Source organism: Lonchura striata, chromosome 1 (assembly GCF_046129695.1).
Source record: "Lonchura striata isolate bLonStr1 chromosome 1, bLonStr1.mat, whole genome shotgun sequence".
Classification (NCBI taxonomy): Eukaryota; Metazoa; Chordata; class Aves; order Passeriformes; family Estrildidae; genus Lonchura; species Lonchura striata.
The window spans coordinates 113,217,742-113,241,133 of record NC_134603.1 but is presented as its reverse complement, the minus strand read 5'-3'; the positions used below and the strand labels follow the sequence as shown (position 1 = coordinate 113,241,133).

The following is a 23,392-nucleotide window of genomic DNA, read 5'->3' as shown; positions in this document are numbered from 1 at the left end:
TCTTTGAAAAAAGAGTCCACATTATTACATTTGTTTTCTGTACATGGTATTACTTTTGCAAGGGAGATTTTCTAATTTGACACAGAGCAACTACACTGAAAATACTGTGTAAGAAATATTGGAGGATGCTTCCCATTTAACCAGAAAAGTTTGCTTGGTAATCTAAAGGCAGAATACCTAAACTAGACAAAAGTTTTTGCAAAGCTGAGAGATGCTGTGCTGTTCCCAGTCTTCACACAACCTGGAAATGGTGACCTGACTTTAAGCAGCCTTTCAATTCTCCAACTTAAAAAAACAAGCAAAATAAACTCAGCTATCAACCCAGTGAGCCAGGATTAGGCACCAGTGGAAGACAGGGATTTCTGATTGTATCCTGTCTCGCCAAAGACTCACCACTGCCCCTGCACAAACCTACACTGCATTAGGGCAATGCCCAACATCAGCACATTACAATCGTGCCTACAAAGATGCACACATGGTGATCCTGCACTGGAACAGCATCCTGATGTGAAGTATCCCTGTGTGTACGTAGAAAAAGCCAGACCTAACATTGTGTTGTGAAGGATTGCGCTGTACCAGGACCACATCCTACTTATTACTTATTATTACCTATAAACCCACCTGATCGCTAGTAGCTAAATAATAGTGACATAAAAAGAAGAGCAAGGGAAATATCCCTCTTTCCTTGCAATAAGTCTCTAGGATTGTTTTGCCCTTTTCTTTTAATTCACAGTTGCCTCACTTTGTCACCACGTTACACAGGCCAAGAAGGGAAACATGTCCTTGCTGAGCACATAAAGTGCAATTGATTATGTGAAGTTAAACTGACTGAGAAGGGGTGGACATGAGGGTGCTTGTCCCTATAAAATCTGCTGAGATTGTGTCAATATCCCTTGGGTGGGTGGTGAAGCCAAATTGCAGAGAAACCCAGAAGCTGCAGCAGACACAAGGGAACATTCAATGTTCTACAGTGGCAAAAGGCTGGCTCGGCTCTGCTCAGCTGTGGCCCAGTTGACTCCACGGAGGTTTGGGTTGTGCTAAGTTAGGAAACATCTTGCTGATGTAGACTATGTCTGGAGCAAGCACTGGCGTGAGAAGCAGACGCGTTTGTAGTGTATAACTGGATACCTGTGTTATAAGGGAAGGAAATCGCCCGGGTGTCAGCGTAGAAAACACTGCTGGTATTTTAACACGTGCATTGTACTGAATCCCCGTCCCGCTGTCCCCGTAAACACCATTGTGCTTTTCATCTGCCACGTTTGCAGCAGCAGCAGCAGGGAGATTTCGCCTGAAATGGGATTGCTGACCCAGCAGCCGTCCGGACAATGGGACGGGTGCTCCCAGGCGGCACAAAGCCCCCCTTCCAGAAAGCCGCCGCACAAAGCCGAAATCCCGGGCGAGCCCCAACCTGCTGGGCTCGGCACATCGCTGCCGCCAGTGCGGGGCCAGGCGGCCGGGCTGAGCGGCGGTGCTCGGCAGGCTGGAGCGACAGCATGCCCTTGCCGAGGCGCCGGTCCTCCTTCCTGGGGCAGCAGCCCTCCAGCTCCACGGCGGAGAGCTCGGGGCCGCCCGGCCGCCGGGTGAGCGTCGGAGGCGGAGGGAGCCTGTCCAGACCCCCCGGCGTCTACGTGGGCACCGTTCCCACCGGCGGCGTGAGCAGCCTGGGCACCCGAGTGTCCCGTAGGGCCCTGGGCATCAGCAGCGTCTTCCTCCAGGGTCTCCGCAGCTCCGCCGCCGCCGTGCCCCTGGCCCCGGGGCTGGATAAGGGCAGGGGTCTCTCCTACGAAAGCTTGAATGGCTGCTTGGTGGAGTACATCGAGAAGGTGCGAGCCCTCGAGCAGGTCAACCAGGAGCTGGAGGAGCACATCAGAGTCTACCTGGACAAGAAGGCGGCCAGCGTGGGCAGCTGGGGAGCGCTGCGGGAGAACTGGGAGGCGATTTACCACCAGGTGAGCGCGGAGCGCCGCCGGCAGCCGGCGGGGCGGGAGGGAGTCATCAGCAGCTCCGGGCGGCCAGGGACCAGGCTGCCCATGAATGCCGTCTGATTCCGAGGCGAGGAGCCTAGACAGAGCGTTTAAAATCTATCTTCATGATAATTAGCATTATTATGCCTATTAAGCGGGAGAATTGCCTCAGGCGTCATGTGCATGGGAGCGATTGAAATACACCCCAAGGCGCCAAAGTCTGGGTTGATTAGAACGGGTGGTGGTTTTTTCCTTTTTTTTTTTTTTTTTTTTTTTTTAATTTTATGTCTGTGATTATTACACTGAGTATCAAAATTATTGAAAGAAACCTACTAGGACTGAATTAGGTTATCTCTCAACATGATATTACAAGCACGTTGAGGGGTTTTGTTTTTTAATCAGCAATTCAGATTTTTACTTCATTCCCTTGTTGGCTTAATAACATTTTCAAAAGCTCTATTTATTTAAAAATAGCAATTACATTGCTACAAATGAGTGACTCCCTTCCTTTCCTTTGCCATCACCCCCACCATCCCTCACTCCCACCTTCTCCATACAGCACAAATCTTTATAGTGAAATAGTGTCTGTATTGACCTCATGGACAAGAAAAATTTAATTTTGCTGTCAGTAAGGCCTCACAGGCTGATGTCCTGCTTGCAGCAAACACAAGGCTCTGTCTGCTGAGGTCTTGGTGCACCACACAAGCCTGGCTTCCCAACTCCCATCCAGTGGGAGCAGACAGGATTCCACAGACCTGGAATCTGGCATCTCACACACCTCTCCCAGCAGCGCTTTTGTAGGCACAGAAAATGGCATCACTGGGTCTTCACAAAGCCTGAAAGCCAACTTTAAGTTGCCTGGGACAATTGTGTGTTTAAACTTGGGCTAGCCAGTTTTACTTTGCATTTTTAGGGCAGGTGTTCTCCCAGAACACCACAAACATTGCTTGAACCCTGAATGTGTTGGCATAAGCTGTTGTACAAAGATCGTGTCAGCAGAAACACCCACTTAAGCACCAGCTTTTAAAGTTGCTATTGGTAAATGACATTATTGCCTCCTGAAGGGAGCAGCTGCTGAAGTAAAGGGGTGCTCTGAATCTGGGGTACAAAAAGCCATCTCCTTGAACCTATTCCCTCCCTGGGGAAGATAGGGACTTTGATAGGTGACAGGGAGTTAATCCTTTGCAGCTGCCATCCCATGTTCTCCAGACCAGTGTCGCATTTTGTAGCTGTAGACCTCATCTGTAAATCCTACCAGGATTTATGGTTAAGCCCAAAAATGTGGGACCATAGGAAAGGACCATTTAGGAAGGACTGTTTGATTTTTCATTACATAAACCTCCAGCATTGCAGTGCAGATGAACCTGCAAATGTATTAATTTTTCATCCAAATTGCTTTCCTTTCAACCTTCCTTTGTGGTCATCCTTGCCTCTACCTCTTTTTTATAAATTAATAAGAGCATCTCATAATGAAATCTAGCCTGAATATCAGGCTCTTCCCATATGAAAATCAGAAAAATAAAGCCATGTAGTAATAGCATTTGTGAGTTGCATAGAAAAGAAGAGAAAAAGATTAGCATCATCCGTATCTATTTAACTATCAAAACACATCAGAGAACACATGAAATCTTCTGAATTGCTTCAATTAAATCAATAAAAGAGGCATCACTTAGTGGGTTTTGTCTTTCACGGATGTGATCCAAGCTGTTATGTTCAATTCTGATTAATAGATTTCTTTGCTTTTTTTATTAAGCATTTAACCAGAAATGAAAGTAGGACCCTATCCAGCCCAAACACCAATTAGCTCATTCGTCTTGGAGCTAATTGGTAAAATTTTGCCAGCATCAACATTGAAACCACCACATATATTAAAATAATGTCAAAATCAGTTGTGGCAGAAACAGCGGAAATCACATGAAATCCGAACCCTTTTGCCACAACACATCCCAAACAGAAAAGGAAAAGGCATTCAGAGCAAGGTGTAGCAGAAATGAGAGAAACCTGGCAGATACATTCCTAAATGTATTTTTTTGTAAATGTATTCAGATTTTCTGCAGATGTACACATCTACCTTGATTTCTTTAAAAGTGGCATACCTCATTTTAAGCTTCTTGTAAAATCTGAGCACTCATTTGGATGCCAGGCCCATGGGTTCAGTGGGGAGAAATGCCCAGCAGTCATAAAACCCCTCAGTGCCATTTGCATGAAGCGGCTATGAAAGTTTTGGGGGAAAAAAACACTCAAGCAGGCACCTGTATTAGCCCAAGCACTCATGATAGGAACAGTTTTTTAACAAGAAACAGCAAAGAAAATTACACAATTGGGAGGAGGTCTAAGCAGGAGCCCTTTCCTCTTTCCCTGCTAATGAGAAGACAAGGACATGGCCACAAAGGACTCTCCTGGTCTCAAAATCACAAATGTGACAGGCCCATCTCTGCAGTGGCACAGGAGAGACACCAGCAGACCTGAAGTCCTATTTCCCTCCTGCCCTTCCTGGAATGTGCTCCAGCATCCCAAATTTTGGGTAGTTGCATTGCCAGCAAAACCAGCTCGGTGCCAGCATATCTCCTAAACACAGAGCTAAGGGAAAAAAGGTGTCAGCAAGTGACTCAGAGGGTGTGTGTGAGTGCAGGATCCCTCAAGAAAAACCACTTGTGTTTCTTTGCAATTGTCAGAGCTATGGCTGCAGCAGGGGATCACTAGTGGGAGCTGAATGATGGAAAGCCACTCTCCAGCTCACAGGGTTAATTATCTGCTTGGGCAGCTGGCTTTTAGCAGAGCAGGTGGACACACACTAATTGGGACAGGCACAAAGTGAGAAGATATTTGCAGAAAAAGAGGGAAATGAGAAATCCCTGCCAAGAGGAATTCATATGACAGAATTACAGATTCATGACAGAAATACAAACTTTACCCTGTGCATACTCTTCTCCAGGCTTCATCCTGGTCTTCTTGTGTAAAATTCTCTCTCTAATCAAATGTGTCTCTTCTGCAGAATAGGAGACTCTTTACAATGGCAATTCCTTCCCAGGGAACAGGGCAGCACCTGGCAGAAGTGGATGCTTGAAACAATCTGAGTGAGTTTACAGAGAAAAGAGGGTAGATCAGCCTCCATGACTGCTCAATTACAGCTGATGGGAGACACAGAGATTTATTTTGTCTATGAGATGACACATAGTGCAGTTCAGATCACAGGAGTAAACACACAAGCAAAAGAAGGAATCAACATCCTGGACCAATTTTGTCACTGCTGTGACTGATCATGACATCCTGTGTGTGGTTGGGAGCATTTGAAAGACCTCCAGAGTTTTCCTATGGAGCTACTTTTATTTGCACTTGGCCTTTCTAGCAGCATTTAATCAGTGTGATTATTAAGGCTGGAGAATATGCAGGTCTAACAGCTGAGGAATTGCCACATTTGGACTCACATGCACTAATGTATTTGCTGCAGGGTCAGAAGAGCCTCTGAGTGTTACTTGTGATACACTCTAGCACAATACAGTGCATGATCAGTGTCTGTAAATGGGTGAAATAGCACTCTGCTAGTCATCTAAGGGTATAACAAACTCCCACAAAATGGCACAAAGCTTGATCAACTGCCCTACAGAGGATGGCAGTGAATTAATTTTAATCATGTTCTCTCAGCCACCTCCAATAGCATAAATTTGGGCTGCCTTCACAGGCAGCTGTAAGGCAGTGTGAGGTTTTCTCCTTGTGCTTGTGCAACATTACAGTTTTACAGATCATTTCTTGAAGAGGTATCTCCTGCTTTGAGAACCAGGCATTCTTTGATGCAGTCCTGTGTACTTATAAAATATTTGATATGTACATGAAGTTGAATTTTCCTGAATGCAACAGGAATCAGGAAAGGAGCCATCAATCTAATCCTCTCTCCAGGTATTACCTTTCCTGAGGCCATGCAACAAATGGCTTGTTTGCTGCCTTTGAGGTTTCCTCCTTCAGGCTCTGAGAAAGGGTTCACCATGGAAAGCATGACCAAGACCATTAAGAGTTTATTGCTTGGCAGTGGGCTGCAGGCTTTTAGCCTGATTGTAGTTGTGAATTAAAACCTGTTGGAAACAATGGTCTAATATCAACTATTTCCTTGTGTGTGTGGAAGGAAAGACTAGATCGACATCTTCTGATCTTTCCCCATGGAGGTGTTTGCTTTACCGAAGTGAACTTAAAAGCCAGAGAAGTTTCCACTACATGAATAATTAAACCATGAGCTTCATTATCACAGGCCACACATGAGACCATTAATTTAGTAGCAATCAGATAGGATTTAGACTTTTGTAAGAATAGCAAAAATATACAAAGCTACAGACAAAGCACAGCTAAGAATTTGAAAGGCGTAGTAAATCTTGCCATGCCAAACTTGGCCAAATCTCTGTTAAAAATCAGAAGTTGTTAGTCACCAGGGATAAGGAGTAAATTCTCTCTATAAGTGTCTCTATCACTTCAGTCTGGCATCTGATCACTCTGTTGAAGCAGCTGTTTTATCCTTGATGCCAGCTGTAACACAGCAAATGGGCCAGCATGTTGATGCAGATTTTTATGAGACTTTTCTTCAAAAAAAATAGCATTGCATTTTCATGTTCACAAAATCACAATGAAATCAAAGAAAATTGGTCCTGGTTTGTGGTTAAGATGTTTAATACCATGAATATTCACTGTTAATTCAAGAGCTGAAAAAAATCGTGATCAAAAGGTGTATGTGCATCACAGAACAGAGTGTTGAAAGACAATGTGTGACTGAAAGGAGCTATTGTTAGCAATAATATTTTCAGTTTTTTAACTTTCCCAATTTTGGCTCTTTGAATGTCACATGAGCATCAGTGATTTAAGCCTCCCAGAAGCTCTGTGAGGCAGAACAGCTCTGCCTTCTGCTTTACAAGCAGAGGAGGCAATATCTAAGTGCTTGCAGCATTGCAAGGCCTTTCATTCCCTATGGACACAAAGAAGGGAGTGTTTCCTAAACTGCTGCATCATGTGTTTCAGTACACATGTCAGCAAAGTGGGTACAAATCTATCTCACTAATGCTGTGTGTTTGCATCCAGCTGTTGATTAATAGGAGAGTTAAATCAAACAAAAGAGCCCCTGGATGGAAGACTTAGATCTCTTCTTCTGGAGCTTAGGAAAGGGTATCCACAGCTCATGCAAATCAGAGGGAACCAAGATTCCAGAGCTTGTGTCAAAGAGGTCCCTCTACTTCTGTGCTGATTAAATGCCAATTTCCCATTCTTCAGGAGAAACTCAGGCATCCTGCTGCAAGAGAATCTGAGGACAGAAGAGAAGCATGTCCCCAAAAGCCCCAGCTCTGCTCAGCTGCTCTGAAATGCCACAGGTGGACAACCCAGGGTTTGGGGAGTTAGGATAGTGCTGGCAAAGTGGGTTGGCAAAAAAAACTGGGGGAAAGGAACTAAGGGGTTGAACAATGAATAGCAGCCAGTTCTGTGCGCAAATGAGCACAGAGAATTCTTCTGTACTTGTGTGCTGCACAACAGGGCTGGCTGGAGGGTGGTGAGTGACCATCTCTTTGCCCACACCTGTGGCTTTTGTGACATCTCTGAGTCCTGCACTTTTGCTGTACTCCCCAACTTTCCCATGCCAAAATTGAGGCATGTAAATACTGCCCCCCGTGAGTGACAGTATTTAAAGAACCTTTCTCCTCTGTCCAGATGCTATTTTCATGAAATGTGTTAGAACTGGATGTCTCTGAGATGGCCTATCCCTCTATCATATTGTTTGGAATTGGCCAAAAAATCCCGCAGTTATTGAAGAAAAATAGGTTTCCTATGCGATGGTGTGAAATAAGCTCCACTCCCAGCCACATGCTCTGTTTTTCCCTAACAGTAGGTGAGAATGAAGAAAACCATTTTTTTAACTGTTGTTCCTAATCAGATTGAAAAGATGTAGAGTGCTTTTAACTTCCTGATCCATTATGGACATAATGGATAGTGAAGAACAGGTTATTTCTCCACATTTCTCCTTATCAAGTGCCTTCAAGTATTACATACTTGTTGGTCCAAACATTTGTAAGACATTTGGAGCAGTAAGACACTCTCCATGAGGGTAAATGTTAATTACCAGCCAGAAATGCTTCAGCCTTGCATGCCCACCTCCAGCCCATCACCAAGCAGTCTCAGGGCAGGTGGGAACATAGGGCAACACCACTTGAGATCCAGTTGAGATTCACTTGTCTGGGTGCATCCTTGATGTTTCCACATTGCATGGTGTGTTTCACCTTGGAGGAGCAGAATGCTTTGGGTGACTTGCAATTTTAGTTATAGACTTAATTATTTAAGGAAATATTTTTTTCTGCTTAAAGAACTCTCCTGGCCAGCTTAAAAATCTGATCTTATTTATGAGGTCATTTAGTTTTCACTGCAAACCTTCATGGGTGTCTCTTGAGAAAGACCAAAGAAATGTTCAGTTCGGCTTTTCCAGAGTGACAGCATGGATCATGGGGTAACTGGAGCTCCCAGACACTTACTTGCAGAGGTGATCACTCTAAGCCTGGTACTGAATTCTGCATGGTCATCTCCATAACTCAGTTCACGTGTGACTCCAGAGCAGGAAGCGGTGTTTTTTTCCTTTTTATCATTTTATATAACCTTCCTGAATCACAACAAGCTGCCAAGTCACAAGCCTTTCAGGTTTACTTACCTCTCAAGTACCTCTCGGACATTAGAGATACACCCCAGAGCCGTAGCAATGATACCACAGTCTGATTTGCACAATCTTTCCAATCAGTGTAATAATCTTTGAAGGCTTCTCAGGTGTCATATCTATCGCAAGAGCCTAGAGGATCCCATAGGAGAAGGAAAACGACGCTCTGGGAGCTGAGGAGGGCTCGCAGGCGGCAGGAGCAACAAGTATTCCGTGGCTCCCTGAGGAGGACGACCCTGAAGAGGACTGCTAATATGGGGAGTAGAATAGGAACTGCATAAGTGCTGCTTAAATTGTATCTAGAAGGTATAAGTGGGACTTAAATGATGAAAATACCTTGAGCACAGCAATGAATTTTTCCCCTTGCAAAGAGCTGATGATCAGAATAAATGTGTTGCTACAAGAAGATGAGGGCTTAGGAGGAATGAGCAGTTTGATGACAAATTACCGCCTATTTGCTGAGAATTTGTGAACTTATATATACAAAAATAATTGATTAAGTTATGTGGAAGGAGTCACTTGAACAGTCCTAAGATGAAGGATTATTTTCAAAATCAAAGCTTAAGATACATGTGCTGAAGCTGTTCATTGCTTGAGCTCTGTTGTATTTTTCTTCTAGGTGGGTGAAGCAGTCCTTGAAAATGCTCGTCTTATGCTGCACACCGAGAATATTCAAGCCTGTGCTGAAGATTTTAAAGACAGGTAGTCCTGTGGTGACACACAGCTGGACACTTTCTTTAAACTTTGCCATTGTGAACACTTAATTTGTAAGGGTGTAATGCTAGGGAGTAGAATGGGCTTGTTTTTTAAGTAGCATATTCATATTCAACCCTGATTTGGCAGAAAAATAATGATGGTGCTAACATTATTTTGGAAGATTTTGAAGATTCATAGTAACAAAAATGTGCACAAGCACAAGCAAAATGACCTAAGCTAGTCTTAACACAGACATTGGTCTCTCACTGAGAGGCCGGTATTCATTCAAAATTGAGTTGGCATTTTATAAAGGTGAAATTCCATGTGCTTTGTAGTTGTAATTTTCAGTACTTCAGTGCCAAAACTAAGTGATTTTTGGAAGTAACAATCATTCTGCTACAGCCACAAAGTGAAAACTGCACCACTACAGACATCAGGGTGGAAATGTTAGACAAGAAAACAGAAATGGGCTGTGCTGATTTCCCTTTACTGAGAAGAATAGGAAATAAAAGAAGATTTTAAACACTGGCAAACTACTTTTTTTATTGCCTTTCTGTTTTAAAAGCCTGATAGTCATGTGTATGAGTGCATTGAGCTCTTTAGATTTTACTCTGGTGTTGTGATCTTTCTAGCTTTTTATACTCATAATTGTCTCATTCATTTACAAATAGCTTTTTGCAAGCTCTGACACAAAAACCATACTTCAAATTAATTGATTTTTACCTCCTATGGTTTTTTATCATCCCTTAAAATTATTTTTCTATCTCTCTAGCATTATTTTATTTAATCATAAAACCAAAATGTGTTAATCATTCTTAAGTTTGCCTTTTATTTCAGAAAGGTACAACTCTGAGATACTCACTTGGCTTTACGTCCAGCAAGTTACATTCATATTTTGTGTAGTTTTCAAAAAATACTTTTTAGAAGTGTCAGCTGACTTGGACATGAATTCTACATAACAAAAACAATGTTGACTAATGTACTGCATAGTGAAAGCTCCTGGGATCAACTGCCACTCTCCCAAGCTTTAAACTCCCAGCAATGAAGGTGGCTATAAAGGAGCAAAGTGCCTATGAAGCAGGTTCCCAATGAATCTGCCAGCCCCTCCAGGTCCCCAGGTTGGACAGATTTGTCACACATGTCTCCCATCCAAGGAGATTCACAATGCAATGCACATTTTCAATGGAAAGCCCAAACCAAAAATTTACAAACAAGAGCAATGCATCAAGCAGTGCTCTGGAAATTGATTGCCAAAATCTCCCTACCATTGCAGCCATGGTTTGGAAATGAGGCGTTTGTTCCAACAGCACTTCCAGCTGACAAACCAACCACAGAAATTTCCTCTTTATTTTGATACTACTGGGATTTGGTCTTAGGGATGGGCCAGGACTCTGGAACATAGCCCAGACTTCCCATGCCCTTAAGTAATGCTTGATGTTTTTTCTTTACAATTGCTCTAAAAGGTTTTTATGTAGACAAGTGAGTAGGTATTCTCATTTTACAGCCAAGACAACTGAGAAAAAGCCACCCATGGTGATACTGTATATAAATATCAGATTTAGGAAGAAACTATGAGCCTCTCCATGCTTTTTCTGGAATCCTATCAGGTTGATAACCACCATAGCACATACTGCTAACTTGGCCTGTTTTCTTACATTCTGAATTAATGACAGGGCACTTCAGGCAGTCAACTTCAAGTAGACAAGGTGAGAGCAAAGTATACTGTCTGTGTTTCTGTGCCTCTGGGACACATTTGCCAATTAGCAGAAATAGCATCATTTAGAAAAAAAAAAGGTTTTACTTGCTGAGCTGTGCTGTGTTGAAGTTTGGCCTTTTTTTTTTTTTCTGCAGATATGAAAATGAGCAGCCATTCAGAAAGGCAGTGGAAGATGAAATTAATTCCCTTTATAAAGTGATTGATGATGCTAATTTAACTAAAATGGATCTGGAGAGTCAGATAGAAAGCATGAAGGAAGAACTAACTTTGCTGTCAAAGAATCATGAAGAAGTAAGTGCAGACTCAGGACACTGCAAAGCCAATGTGAGCCTGTTTCATCTGGTTGGTATCATATATCGAGTGCAAAGCAAATATTAAAAACTCCACCTGCCATGTCTGGGTAGGAGGTTGGAATTTTCCTGAGATGTACTCCTATTTCCTCCTTCTCTTTTAACTCAGAGGACTAACCCCTGAGACATTATCAAATTACCTACGTGTAGGTGTTAGCCCTTTCGTGTTTGATAAATGTGACATGGAATAGACACCATCCCTTCATTTCCTGTCAGACACCACATGATGGTCAAGGGGCTGCACAGTCATGCATGTGGACATCTCAACAGTGAGATCTGATGGAAGGAGAAAGTGCACGTGCAGGGCACCAGTTCTGGTCCTACTGCACTACTAATATTGAGCATTAACCAGGTTCTTATGGAAATACCCTGTTTGGCTTAGCAAGGCGCTTGGTTCCCAAAACCGAGTCTCTCTTGAGAAGCACAACACTGAAGCAAGTCACAGGGAGAGTGGCAAGAAGGAGTGGCTCTAAAGAATCATCATCAAAGGTGCTGGCAAAAGTAGGTTTAGTATGAGATGTGAAAGTGCAATTTAACTTTGATGGCAAGGTTCATTTTATGACTTACTATATAATGAGGTTCACAAAAAAAATTGGATTAGAATGAATCTAAAATAATTTACATGGAAATTGGGGATGCAGAGGGTGCTAAAGGTCAAAAGGGTTAGGGGAGGCCTTCCCCTTGAGTCAAGAGGTTCAGAGCAGACCTCCTTGTTTTCTAAACTTCTGATGGAGATTAGGTGCAGCTGAGCCCAAACTTTACCTCAGAGTTTATCAACAGTTTATAGCTATAGGATTTGTCAGCACCTGATCACTGACTAATTTAACATTTACAAAATGATCCAATAGGGTTTCCTGTAAGCACAGCAGTAACTTAACTGTAGATCTGGGATGGCACTATTCATACTATACTTGCTATAGGGTATTTAGCACACAAACTGACATGAGGGAGTTGGTAAAAAAGTGCCTGTTAAAAATTTCCCTCAAGTTCAGTGCAATATTCAAGTCAGATGCTTCTGCATCTCTCAGAAGGTGAGGGCTGAGCCTTGAGGAGTAGTGGGGATATCCCAAGCCCCACAATCAGCATTTGGCAACAAGTATTGAGTATTGCAAACTTGAGAGCTTGTTAGCTCTGAGAGGTGTCCCAGTCAGAGGGAGATTGCTGCTCACACCCTCTGCAGTCCAGATCTCAAGGTCCTCACTCAGGACAACTGTTTATAGAGTACTGAGATGATTGGCTCCAGTCATCTCTCAATCTCCATCCTGGCTGCAATCCAAAATGGTAATTACCAGAGATATCCTCAGAAGTCTGGTAACAAAAATATTGTTCCACTCAATCTATGATTTGGGCAACTAATATTCCAAGGTTATGCTAGGATAGCTGACTGTCTCTTCCCCTTCCTTTGTTAGGCACCAGAAGCTCCTAGGAACAGACAGTGTTTCTGATAAATTCAAGGCAAGCTTAATTGCCCAGGAACCATTGACTGATTAAGGGTGAGGTCTATAAAGAATTCCTGAACCCACAGGGAGGCCCCTGTGGGTGGGGAGGATGCACCACCACAGACAGGCAGCCAGAAGAGAAGCCCACACTATCCAATTTTGCAATACTTTTCCACTTACTCACTGCATTCACCAACACTATTCTATTTGCATGAAGGTGGTTTACTTCCTTCAGCAGGGATTTCAGGATTGAACACAAATCAGCATCCTTATTCATGAGGACTTGAATGTGGAGCTGTTGCTAATCCCTCATAAGGGAGAGCAAACAACTGTGCTGGTGCCTCAAAAGTAAGATAGAGCTTGAATTGTGATGGCTCACAAAAGCAAGGTACTATCCTACCTTATATTTCTTACCAGTTGTTCCTCCAACCACAAGATTTCTGCAACACTGGCTTGCCAAGATAAGGTTGCATGCAACACCAGCTCCCTGCCTGCATCAGTCTAATTCCAAGGCTGGGATTTTGCAGAAAATAACCAGTGGCTTCATCACCAGTGCATGGCAGGAGAAGATTGAAGTTGCTTTAAATAAAAGGGTAAAGAGAAAAATGATAGAAATAAACAAGATCCTGTTTAAACCTCCAAGTAATGCAATGACTGCTGTGAAACCAGAAAAACTGGTGCTGATGCTGTTCTCTGTCTATCGCATAGTAAGAACACCACCTTATTCCATCTTGATCCTCATGTAGCCAGTAAGGAGGCCTTTCAGAGTGGAAAGATGCTTTTTTCTTTACCTTTTGGGAGTACCTGAGTATTTGCAGAACCCCTTCAGCACAGGCCTGGGTTTCCCATGGCATCAGGACCAGGGGAAGCTGCTTAAGACCAGTCACAGAATAAAGGCTAGAAGCAACTATTGCTGAACTCCGACAAAATACAGTCCCAAGAACTTTCCTGAACTAACAAACCTTTCTTTCCATTCATGCTTCCACTAGCAAATCCATGCCAGGTCCTTTCAACGGTTTTGTGAATTTGGAGTGGGCACATTTTGAGGTTTGCATTCTTTCAGGTTCATAATTCACATAATTCCCATCTATTTTTTCCAGTATTGTCACTGTCAGGGGTCATTGCTTAAAAAAATAACTCACAGATGATTTTACACTACCTTTTTTTTGTGTGTGTGCCAATAACACAGATCAACAGGCTGATACAAAAGGATTGCAATGCCAGACAGTTAAGATACATGTGAAAATCTCATTAATTCTTGCATTCCTGAACAAAATGTACAACTACCTTTAAGTGTGCAATTCTAAACCTGCTAATTCTCTACTGGTTACATGTTTTTGGAGCACTTAAATTTAAAGAAGGAACAGAATGCTGCCACAAAGGAGAATCCACTTCATCTAACATGCACATGCATAAAACACACTTGTCCCACACAAGCTTCGAGGCTGTAGAGCCCCTACTGCTTTGCATATCTTGTAGCTTCCAGTAGTTGCTGGAAGGCCCATGCTTCTGCATGGTGCAGCAGCAAGGGAAGAGTTTCTGATATCCTGTAAGCTGTTAGTTCCTTGGCCCAAAGTCCACATTGCAGCTTTACTGGCAATGTTTGTAGTGATTTCAGGTCCCCGTTGTGCAGCGTGCACGTGTCAAGCACTGGCTGCTGGAGAAACTTGCCACTGTTGAGAGGGCTGCTCCAGGCACTGCCTTGGTGCAGGGCTTCAGTCTCCTTCCACCAAGGGGAAAACTCTTCCAGTACTCTAGATCTGCAGGAAGAGACCCCATGCAGAAGCAAGGCAAATCCACATCTGAAAAAGAAACCCTTCCATGCACTAAATCATTAATGTAGAGACACCTTTTGGGATTTAATTTAATTACTCTCTGTTTGTGGCACCAAAAGAGCTCTTCATTGAGCTTCTCTAAAGATACCATTCAATTGTCCAGTTCACTTTCTTTATGTTTGTTATTTTTGTTCAAGGATGTGAAGGTATTATACAAGCAGCTTGCTGGATCTCAGCTGGAAGAACTTGATGTTCCCCTGGGAAGTGGCCTGGATGACATTCTGGAAAAAATCAGAATCCACTGGGAGAGAGACATTGAAAAGAATCGTGCTGAGACTGGTGCCCTGCTCCGTACCAAGGTCAGCACTCTGTAACCCACTCCAACATCACAAAATACCAAGAAAACACAAAATCTTTCAAATATTCTGCAACATCTTTGAGGGTTGGGTGTTTTTTGTTCTGTTTTGTTTAGTTTTTAAACAGAAGATATTAAAAGATATTAAAGTATTTTGGTCCAAGTCCAAAGGAGAATGCACTTCTAAAGCTTTCTTGGGATGCACAGAGTTAAGCACTGGCGGAAATGGCCCTGCTCATATCGCTGGTATCTGTGGGAGCTTTCCAAGGGCTCTGCAATGTTGGCTAAGGAAAACAAACTTAATCAGTTGATACCTTCTGTATAGGATAAGCCACTATTATTACCCTTCTTACTAGGGCTGTTCCTCCACTTAATAATTTACAGGGGTCTATAAATAAGAGCAAAACACATTGCCCTCTACACTACAGACTCTTTGGTTTCTCCCCAATATTGTTTCCTTTGGCAGCAGTGGGAAAACTAGATATTAACTTAGAAATTAAAAGTGTTGAGAATAGCCATTCCCTTTAAATATGGGTTCTCTTCTCCTGAGGCTGAGGCTGAGACAGCCTTTTAATACAGCTTTTTCTCTGTCATGAAGGATACTCATTTTCCAAAGCAAGTATTTTGGCGCAGCTGAAGCATTAAGTTCAGTGAATAATCCTGTATGTTAGAAGCCATCTCATTCTGAGCTGGCTCTTACAGCAGAGCATGACAGAGTAAATCAGGAGAGCAATGAAGATGATGAAGGGTCTTGAGGGGAACCCTGGTGAGGAGCGGCTGAGGTCACTTGGTTTGTTCAGTCTGGAGAAGAGGAGATTGAGGGGAGACCTCACTGCACACTGCAACTTCCTCGTGAGGGGAAAAGGAGGGGCAGGCACTGATCTCTTCTCTGTGTTGACCAGTGACAGGGCTAAAGGGAATGGCCTGAAGTTGTGTCAGGGGAGGTTTGAGCTGGATATCAGGAAAGATTTTTCACCCAGAGGGTGGTAGGGCACTGGAACAGGCTCCCCAGGGAAGTGGTCACAGCACCAGCCTGACAGAGTTCAAGGAGCATTTGGACAACACTCTCAGGCACATGGTGTGACTCTTGGGTATGATCCTGTGCAGAGCCAAGAGTTGGATGCAATGATCCTTGTGGGCTCCTTCCAAATCAGCATATTCTGTAATACTGTGAAATCATAATTGCAGCAGTGCTGTTGAAATACTTAGCAAAACCATATAAATATATCCCCCCTGTTTCTAGGAAAAGAGCTGCCATGAGAGGTGTAGGGGGTATCGAAGGCATACAGTAAGAAAAAACAACAAAACCAAGAAATATGTTTGCATATTTCATATGCAACATATGTTCACATATTTCATATGTAAACACATGTGCAAGCTCCGAGTTAATTTTCAAAATAAAGAAGAAAAATCCTGTGACAACAGTGATACCAAAAGCGCTAGGAAACATACAAGAAGCCAAGCAGAAGGGGTTATTCCAGAGGTCCCATCAAGTCTATGAAAATTCCAGACATATTAAGTTTTCATAAAGTTTTTCTTCATAAAGTTAGTCTGTGGAGCCTGATTTTGAGCTCATATAGTCCAAAGGAAGTAAGTGACACATTAATAAACTACATGAGCCTGGAGAGTGCCTCCATGGAAAGCACATGTAGCCCTGAAAAGCTAGGGCATCCTCAGTAGCTTCTTTAGCTTTCCCCAGAAAAATCAATTCCTGGCCCACTGCCAGGTTTCTCCAAAATTAGCATGACTCTGATGGCACCAAATTCTTCAGTGTTCCCACTCCCCTGTCCTGCTTGTTCCTCATTCTTCTCCTCCTGTGCAAAAACACCCTTACAATTTCTTTCTTCCTATTTCTTTCATACCTTCAATATCTGGTCTTTTAGCTGCTCAGAGATACCATTTTGGGAGAAACTTGACAGCTCCTAGTACACTGTTCTATCATGTCTTTGATATGCAGCCCACCGATACTCAGCCATCTTACTACTTTCAGTTGTTCCTGTTTTGGTTGGTTTTTTTAATGGAACAAAGAAACAGAATATCACAGATTTCTGGAGCAATCAGTTCTGGTTCTGCACAGGTTCTGGTAAGACACTTCAGGGGCTTTTTTCACAAATTAAACCCAGATAATTCAGTTTTGTGTCCCTTACCTCCTACAGCAACAGATCAATTCAGATTACTACTATGTATACAGATGACAAGAGTTTAGCTTTTACCAGCTAAGCTTGTGGTTTTAAATCATCTTTTGTGGTTAAGTTGTATCATTTGGTTATCCACACAGTGAAAAACTTCCTCTTGCTCTTTTGTGACATCACAGGAGGGAGGGCAGTTCCCTGCACTCCTTGGCTTTTCATTACCAATTTTTTCAGTGTCTCTCTGTGAGGTTTTCCTTGGCCCCTAATATTTTAATTTCCTTTTTCTGCACCTACTCTCTGGTGTACCTGTGACCAGCTCAGACCAAGGTGTTTCAAATTATATCCTAGCACTGAGTTAGACATGATGGCACTACTTTAGTATTTTTGCTATTTTCTGACTAATTACCTTACCTCATTTGCTTTGCCTTGTTACTGCATTTGAGCAGTATTGGCTCAATTTTTCAAGGATATTTAGGCACCAAAACACACCAATTTACATTCATACCTAATGGGGTTTCACATGAGCCTTTTTTAGATGAGTAACCTCAAAACTCAAGTCCATTGGTTTCACCTGTGCACATTTTTGTCTGTAGTGGTCAAAATCTTTCCCCAAATTGACACAAGTAATTCAAACCCTTGCAAAATATGCATGCTATTTAATTTTTTTTTTTTTCCTGGCAAGATACTTTACTTACTGATGTGCTGTTCATTCATGTAGTTTGATTCCAAACATCCACCCCTGCTCATTGCTAATCTGTCATCCATAAATCCTTCTAATTCATGCTTTATTCCCAATGCAGTAGACCTTGAGGCATCAAGCTGTTAAGCTTCTGTCTTACTGTAACTAGACCTCCATTTTCATCTTCATGTTCTGTCTCTTGAACAGCTGTTGATCCATGAAGAAGTTCTGCCCTGAGCATACAAACACGCAGCTTTCTTAGTTGACCACATAAAAAGTTCTGAAAAATTTTGTGAATTATGCCAGTTGTTTATCCCTTTTTTGCTACTTTGCTAAAACTTTCCAACAATACTCAAGAGCTTTTCAAAGTAACTTTATTTAGATACCACATTGGTCAACTCTGGGTGTTGGTGTTCCATTCCTAACCATTTTTTCATTATCTGGATTCCATGAAAAGCAGACCAATAAGGAATTCTGCACTCATGCACAATGCTTGACTCGGAGCTGTACAGATGTTCAAAATCCACAGATTCCTAGGAAACTCAAGCACTGACATGATAAAGACTTAGGAAGATGATTTCATCCTCTCCCTCCATTAATCCAATTTTTTGTGGTCACCATATGTATAGCCATCCCCATATAGAGCATCTCAGGAACAGGAAAAGTCCCCAGAAAACATGAATTACCTAGTGAAGAGGATACACAGACTACTTCTGCATTTCTCCACAAATGGAACCCCAAAGCTGAGGCCAAGTGTCATGCCCATCAGCACCCCACACATGGACACTTGGGGCTGATAACCTTGTAAGGAGGGTGGGGAAACCTCTCATGTCCCAAAAGTTTTAGAGCACATTCAGTGTGTCCTCCTCAATGTTTAGGATCTGATGCAGCCATCTCCATCTACTCCATCTGCCTGTTCTCTTGTTCACAACTCTACGAGCAGGTTCACAGTTCCTGGAAGGGTTTCAATGCCACTTGTGGGGACGGCAAGCTGGACTTATCGGTAGCATTTGGGCCACCAGCAGGGTAAATGCAAAAGCCAGGCTTCAGGTAATGAGTGTAGGCTGTAAATAGGGATGCAAAGGCACCTTCTCTTCTTGTGTATCTCTTTAAAAAGAGTCATTTGCAGTCCTCATAGCCCAAGAAGGTGCAGACTACTCTCTCAGCACAATTTAGGAGACACAATTCACTGAAGAGTGGCAGGTCCTTGATCACTGGTTTACCAGGAATAGTCAGGTAGAATTATGTCTCTCTGAAGCACAAGCCCAAACAAAGCATTTCCAGAAAACAAAGGCTCTTTGCAATTTGCTGGAAAGGACAGGTTTGGTGCTTGGATTGAAATTCAGCCCTCTGCAACACAGGTTCTTAAATCTAAATTTCTGTTTGAGACTTAACTGGTCTTAAATGACCAGTCTTAACTGGTCTTAAATGACCTTTTTCCTCTGAGGCTATTTCATTCACAATGTGCAAGGTCTGGGCTTCACATGGTAATACAAAAAAAAAACAACAAAAAAAAACCTACCTATTTTTGGTGGATGGTCCTAGATTTTTTAAAATTCAATCTTACTTTTAAAAAGAAAAGAAAATCAGAGCAGGGTCAAGATGAAGTTTCAGAGTGGGATGGAAGTATTTTGCATAGTTTAATTTTAGCATCAGCCACAAGAAATGTAGGTTTTGACTGAAGCACTGTATTTTCTAGAGAGCCCAGCTCTGGGCTGAAAAACATTGATCTCAGCCCTTATTAAAAAGTACAGAAATTCTATTTTTACTAAGGTATTTTTTCCTTCACCTATTTTCAAGGAACCTGAATAAACACATATAAAATCCCCCAAGCCATAAGAGCAGGAAATAGCATAATTAACTTAGGACTTAATTAACAGGAATTTTTTTTTGATCCCTGTGATATGATTTGCTCTCTGACTCATAGAATCTTATGTGCAAAATTAAGGGGTGAGTAGTTCTGAAGACACACAACTTTTTAAGAAATCTTATAGTATGGTTATAAAATGAACAATTACAGCAATGTTTTCTCTTTAGAGATAATCTTAAACATACAAGTATGAATTCTGAACAGCTGTTGTTGACACAGATAACATAAATATGCTCATATGTATAAGCCATTTTACAGTAAATGCCTAGAAAATATGATAATTTTGACACTAAGAAGTATCCAGAATTATTCAACCAAGGGATTTAATGCACAGGAATCAAACTTATAGTCAGAATTGCCACAGACTGTGAAGATATTACTGTCAGTTTGGTCTGTAAGGAAGCTAGACCATAACTTGCGTAGGTTGTGATGACAGTCGCCTTCTTTCACCAGCAACAGGCTGAGACGATGGCTGCCGTGCGAACCCAGGAGGAAGAGCTGGTGGAGGGCCTCAGAACCGAGTTCCATGAAATTGCCTGCAAAATACAGAGCTTGCAAGCAGAAACTGAATCTTTGAGAACCTTGGTAAGGAAAGCTGGGTTTTCAGTGGGTGTATTCTCTGCGAACTCAATGCATCTTCTGAGGGGAACATTCCTGGTTTGGGATGCAGATTTAAGAATGAATCCCATTTTCCACCAGATACTGTTTCTAGAGGTACCAGACATTTCTGGACTCCTCTTGATTGAAATAGTGTTCTAAGTGTACCACATTTGACAACCAGGCTCCAAATTTCCATCTTCAGTGTATTTGTACTCAGTCTCACCAAGATTGCTTGGTAGTGTAGTATAGACAATGTGAGGAATATCTGCACCTTGTAAAAGTGCAGATATTCAACTTTTGTAATGATAATACCTAATATCAAGGTAAAAGAAAGGATTTCTCAAAATATACATATAGTCAATAGAGATATTGGCCAAACCTGAATAAAAATCACTATGAAGCACATGGAAATTGACTGATTTATTGTCTGCTGTCCTGCCCTTGCAGAAGAGGGGTCTGGAGAACTCTTTATATGATGCCAAGCACTGGCACGACATCGAACTGCAGAACCTAGGCTCTGTCATTTCCAAGCTGGAGGCAGAGATGGGAGAAATCAAAGTAGAAACCGAGCAGCAGCAGAGGGATCGTGAAAATCTGCTGACTAGCAAACAGCAGCTGGAGAAAGACATTGCTGCATATCACTGCCTCCTGGATGGAGAGCAAAGCAGGTACTTGTCCTTAAAAGGGTGGAGAACATGCTCCCTGGGAAGGGCTTGTGAGGATGCTGGAAGCAGGACTGGGGTGCTTCTCATGTTTCATAAGGCTGGCTGGCAGATCATGAGGTTTGGAGAAGCTGCCAAAGGGGGAGAACACACCAAATCCCATCAAACAGAGACTCATAATGTATTGGAAATGGGTACTTGGGTACTTTCCACCACTACTACAGAAGGACATGGTTTGGGAACATGCCATGAGTTTCACTTCTCTGGAGGTTTGAGATGTGATATTAAAAAACTACTACAAGGGGCTACATTAGTGGCTGCAAAGTAGATGTGTTGTTTTTTCTTGATTTGAATACATTATGCCATCCCTCTTCCTCCCTCAATACAGTCTGAGTATTATAGCTGAGATCTTGGGAAAACTCACTTTCTACGCTTGTAACTTTGCCCTGAAGTCCAAGGACAGAATCTGGACCGCTGACTGTACCTTTTGTGAAGAAATGTGGTTCTGACTCTTAAGATTTTTCCTCTGGGAATAACCTGTAAACACCTTTACAGTGGTTGGGTTGCTTGGTTGGGCTTTCCTAAAATCCTTAATCCCTCCTAGCCATGGGAACCTCTGAGAATCTGATCCACAGATTTTGACTTGCTCTTCTGCTCAGGACAGGGAGAATTTTAAAGTAAACAAATCTTGCTGAAGCTGGTGAGATTTCACCAGATTTCACCGAGGATAGGACTTAGTTCAGCAATTTTCCTATTTCTAGTAAAATTTTATCTTTTTTTTTTTATTTTGACTTTCAGCTGATTATTACTCCTAGCCCACAGAAGATCATTGCCATTAAAGCAAAAGATGTCACTGCCAATTATGTTCGTGGAAGCTAAAAACCCATCAAAGCAGCCTGCTTTATTCAGTTTGATTCAACAATCAAAGTAGGTTGTAGCTTGAACAACTTTATTAGACCCTCTTCATATAATTGCTTTGCTTACAGATTTCAATTTACTCATGGTGTTAAAATTATAATAAAAATAAAGAATATCAAGCTTTTGTTTCATTTTTTATTTCCTTCCAGTATTTTTTTGCGATAGCTGGAGGGGTTTGGATTAAGAATATCAACTCTCCACTTCCCACCAAGTAAACTCTTTCTTTTCACAGTACAAATATATCAAGACTGAGCTACCCTTCCACACAGCACCCAGATGGAGATGATGAGTGCTCTGTTGTGTCACAAGACCATCAGCTCAGTAGCGTGAAATCTAATTCAAATAATGCCAAAGGAGTTTAAGTGCACTGTTAACTCAACGTGAATAATTTTGTAATATGTAAACCAGCAGAATCATTAATCTAAGCATCCTAACAGTACCTTACAAACACATTTTTAAGTCTAGACTAAGCTTCTGGAAAAGATGAAGGTGCAGGAGCAACAGCAGTTCTACCTGCATGAAGGTTACATCCTTTTACTGTATAGTGAAAGTCCAAGCCAGGGTATCAGTTTGTGAAAATTTGACACTTTTTGATATATTGATCTATTTTTATATTTGTTTTTATATGGTTGCTGTTTCTTAATATCACTTCCCTCCAAGCCAGGTCAGCCACACTTCCTTTGAACAGGAATCCACATAGCATCAACCTGATGGCTAACCTTAGGTCGCTGCCTGTATTTTGATGGCATCATGAGGGAAAAGATTTCTCTATCTTTCACTTTTGACTTTCTTGAATATTTTAAACATCGATAACCTCATTGTATTGCATGTGCAGTATGGTTACATAAAATGCCAAGATGGAGCTTGCATTTTGAGAGAAACATAATGAACCTTAGCTCCTATCACTCAAAATTTTAGGCAGGTGGTTGGCTTTCCTTCATAGGTTTCCACACAGCGATGAAGTTAACCATACATGTGTTTGTTGGATTGGGACTTCACAAGACCAACAGTTACACTAGATGACAACACAGTTCATTGAATGGACTCAAAGACTACTGAGAAATGGCATATATTAGAGAACACAGTGGCATACAGCACATATGAGAGGAAGACTTTAGATATTTCAATTTTCAATTGAAACATTAGCTAAAAAAGCTACTTAGATTGTAATGACTGAAAATCAAATACTCTCTAAATCCACTAAACTTGATCCACCAGTGAATTACAGGAATAGGGACACAAGTGTTGTCATGCCTTTACTTGTACATTCCCACACACAGGAAAAATCCTTCCTGATGCAGCTGCCTGATAAAAGATCTTTCATTTAATCTCTGCAGAAAGTCCATCTGGCATATACCACCTGCAAGATTTTGATAAAAAATTACTGGATTAAAAGATTATCCAACAACAACCAAAATAAATATAAAGGCAGACGATGGCAGATTCTGGGTTTATTTCCTCATATAATGTAGGCTCCTCAGAGCAGCAATAATACCTTTTTATGCATTGATGCAGACAGAAGTTACCAAGCTGATACTCCATCAAGGACAGTGATGATGAGA

General features: G+C 42.0%; 1 protein-coding gene across 2 annotated transcripts; it reads left to right on the top strand.

Annotated features, from left to right (window-relative positions):
* The first annotated feature begins 1,493 nt into the window (after positions 1-1,493).
* BFSP2 (beaded filament structural protein 2) lies at positions 1,494-21,949 on the top strand. 2 transcript variants are annotated; one of them, XM_021531285.3, is made up of 7 exons: positions 1,494-1,949; positions 9,257-9,339; positions 11,185-11,341; positions 14,812-14,973; positions 20,104-20,235; positions 20,698-20,918; positions 21,711-21,949. In XM_021531285.3, exons 1-7 carry the CDS (start codon positions 1,494-1,496, stop codon positions 21,712-21,714), a joined length of 1,215 nt encoding a protein of 404 aa, XP_021386960.3. In that variant the 3' UTR covers positions 21,715-21,949. The 2 variants fall into 2 exon arrangements, with proteins under 2 accessions (XP_021386960.3, XP_077642971.1); XM_077786845.1 differs by lacking the exon at positions 14,812-14,973.
* The last annotated feature ends 1,443 nt before the right edge of the window (positions 21,950-23,392 follow it).

What these genes read in the sequence shown, in the direction of transcription:
- BFSP2 (XM_021531285.3), top strand. Translation starts at nt 1,494, where the DNA reads ATGCCCTTGCCGAGGCGCCGGTCCTCCTTCCTGGGGCAGCAGCCCTCC. An exon ending in GCTGAAGATTTTAAAGACAG is followed by an intron (nt 9,340 to 11,184) that starts GTAGTCCTGTGG and finishes TTTTTTCTGCAG; the next exon opens with ATATGAAAATGAGCAGCCAT. An exon ending in TGTCAAAGAATCATGAAGAA is followed by an intron (nt 11,342 to 14,811) that starts GTAAGTGCAGAC and finishes TTTTTGTTCAAG; the next exon opens with GATGTGAAGGTATTATACAA.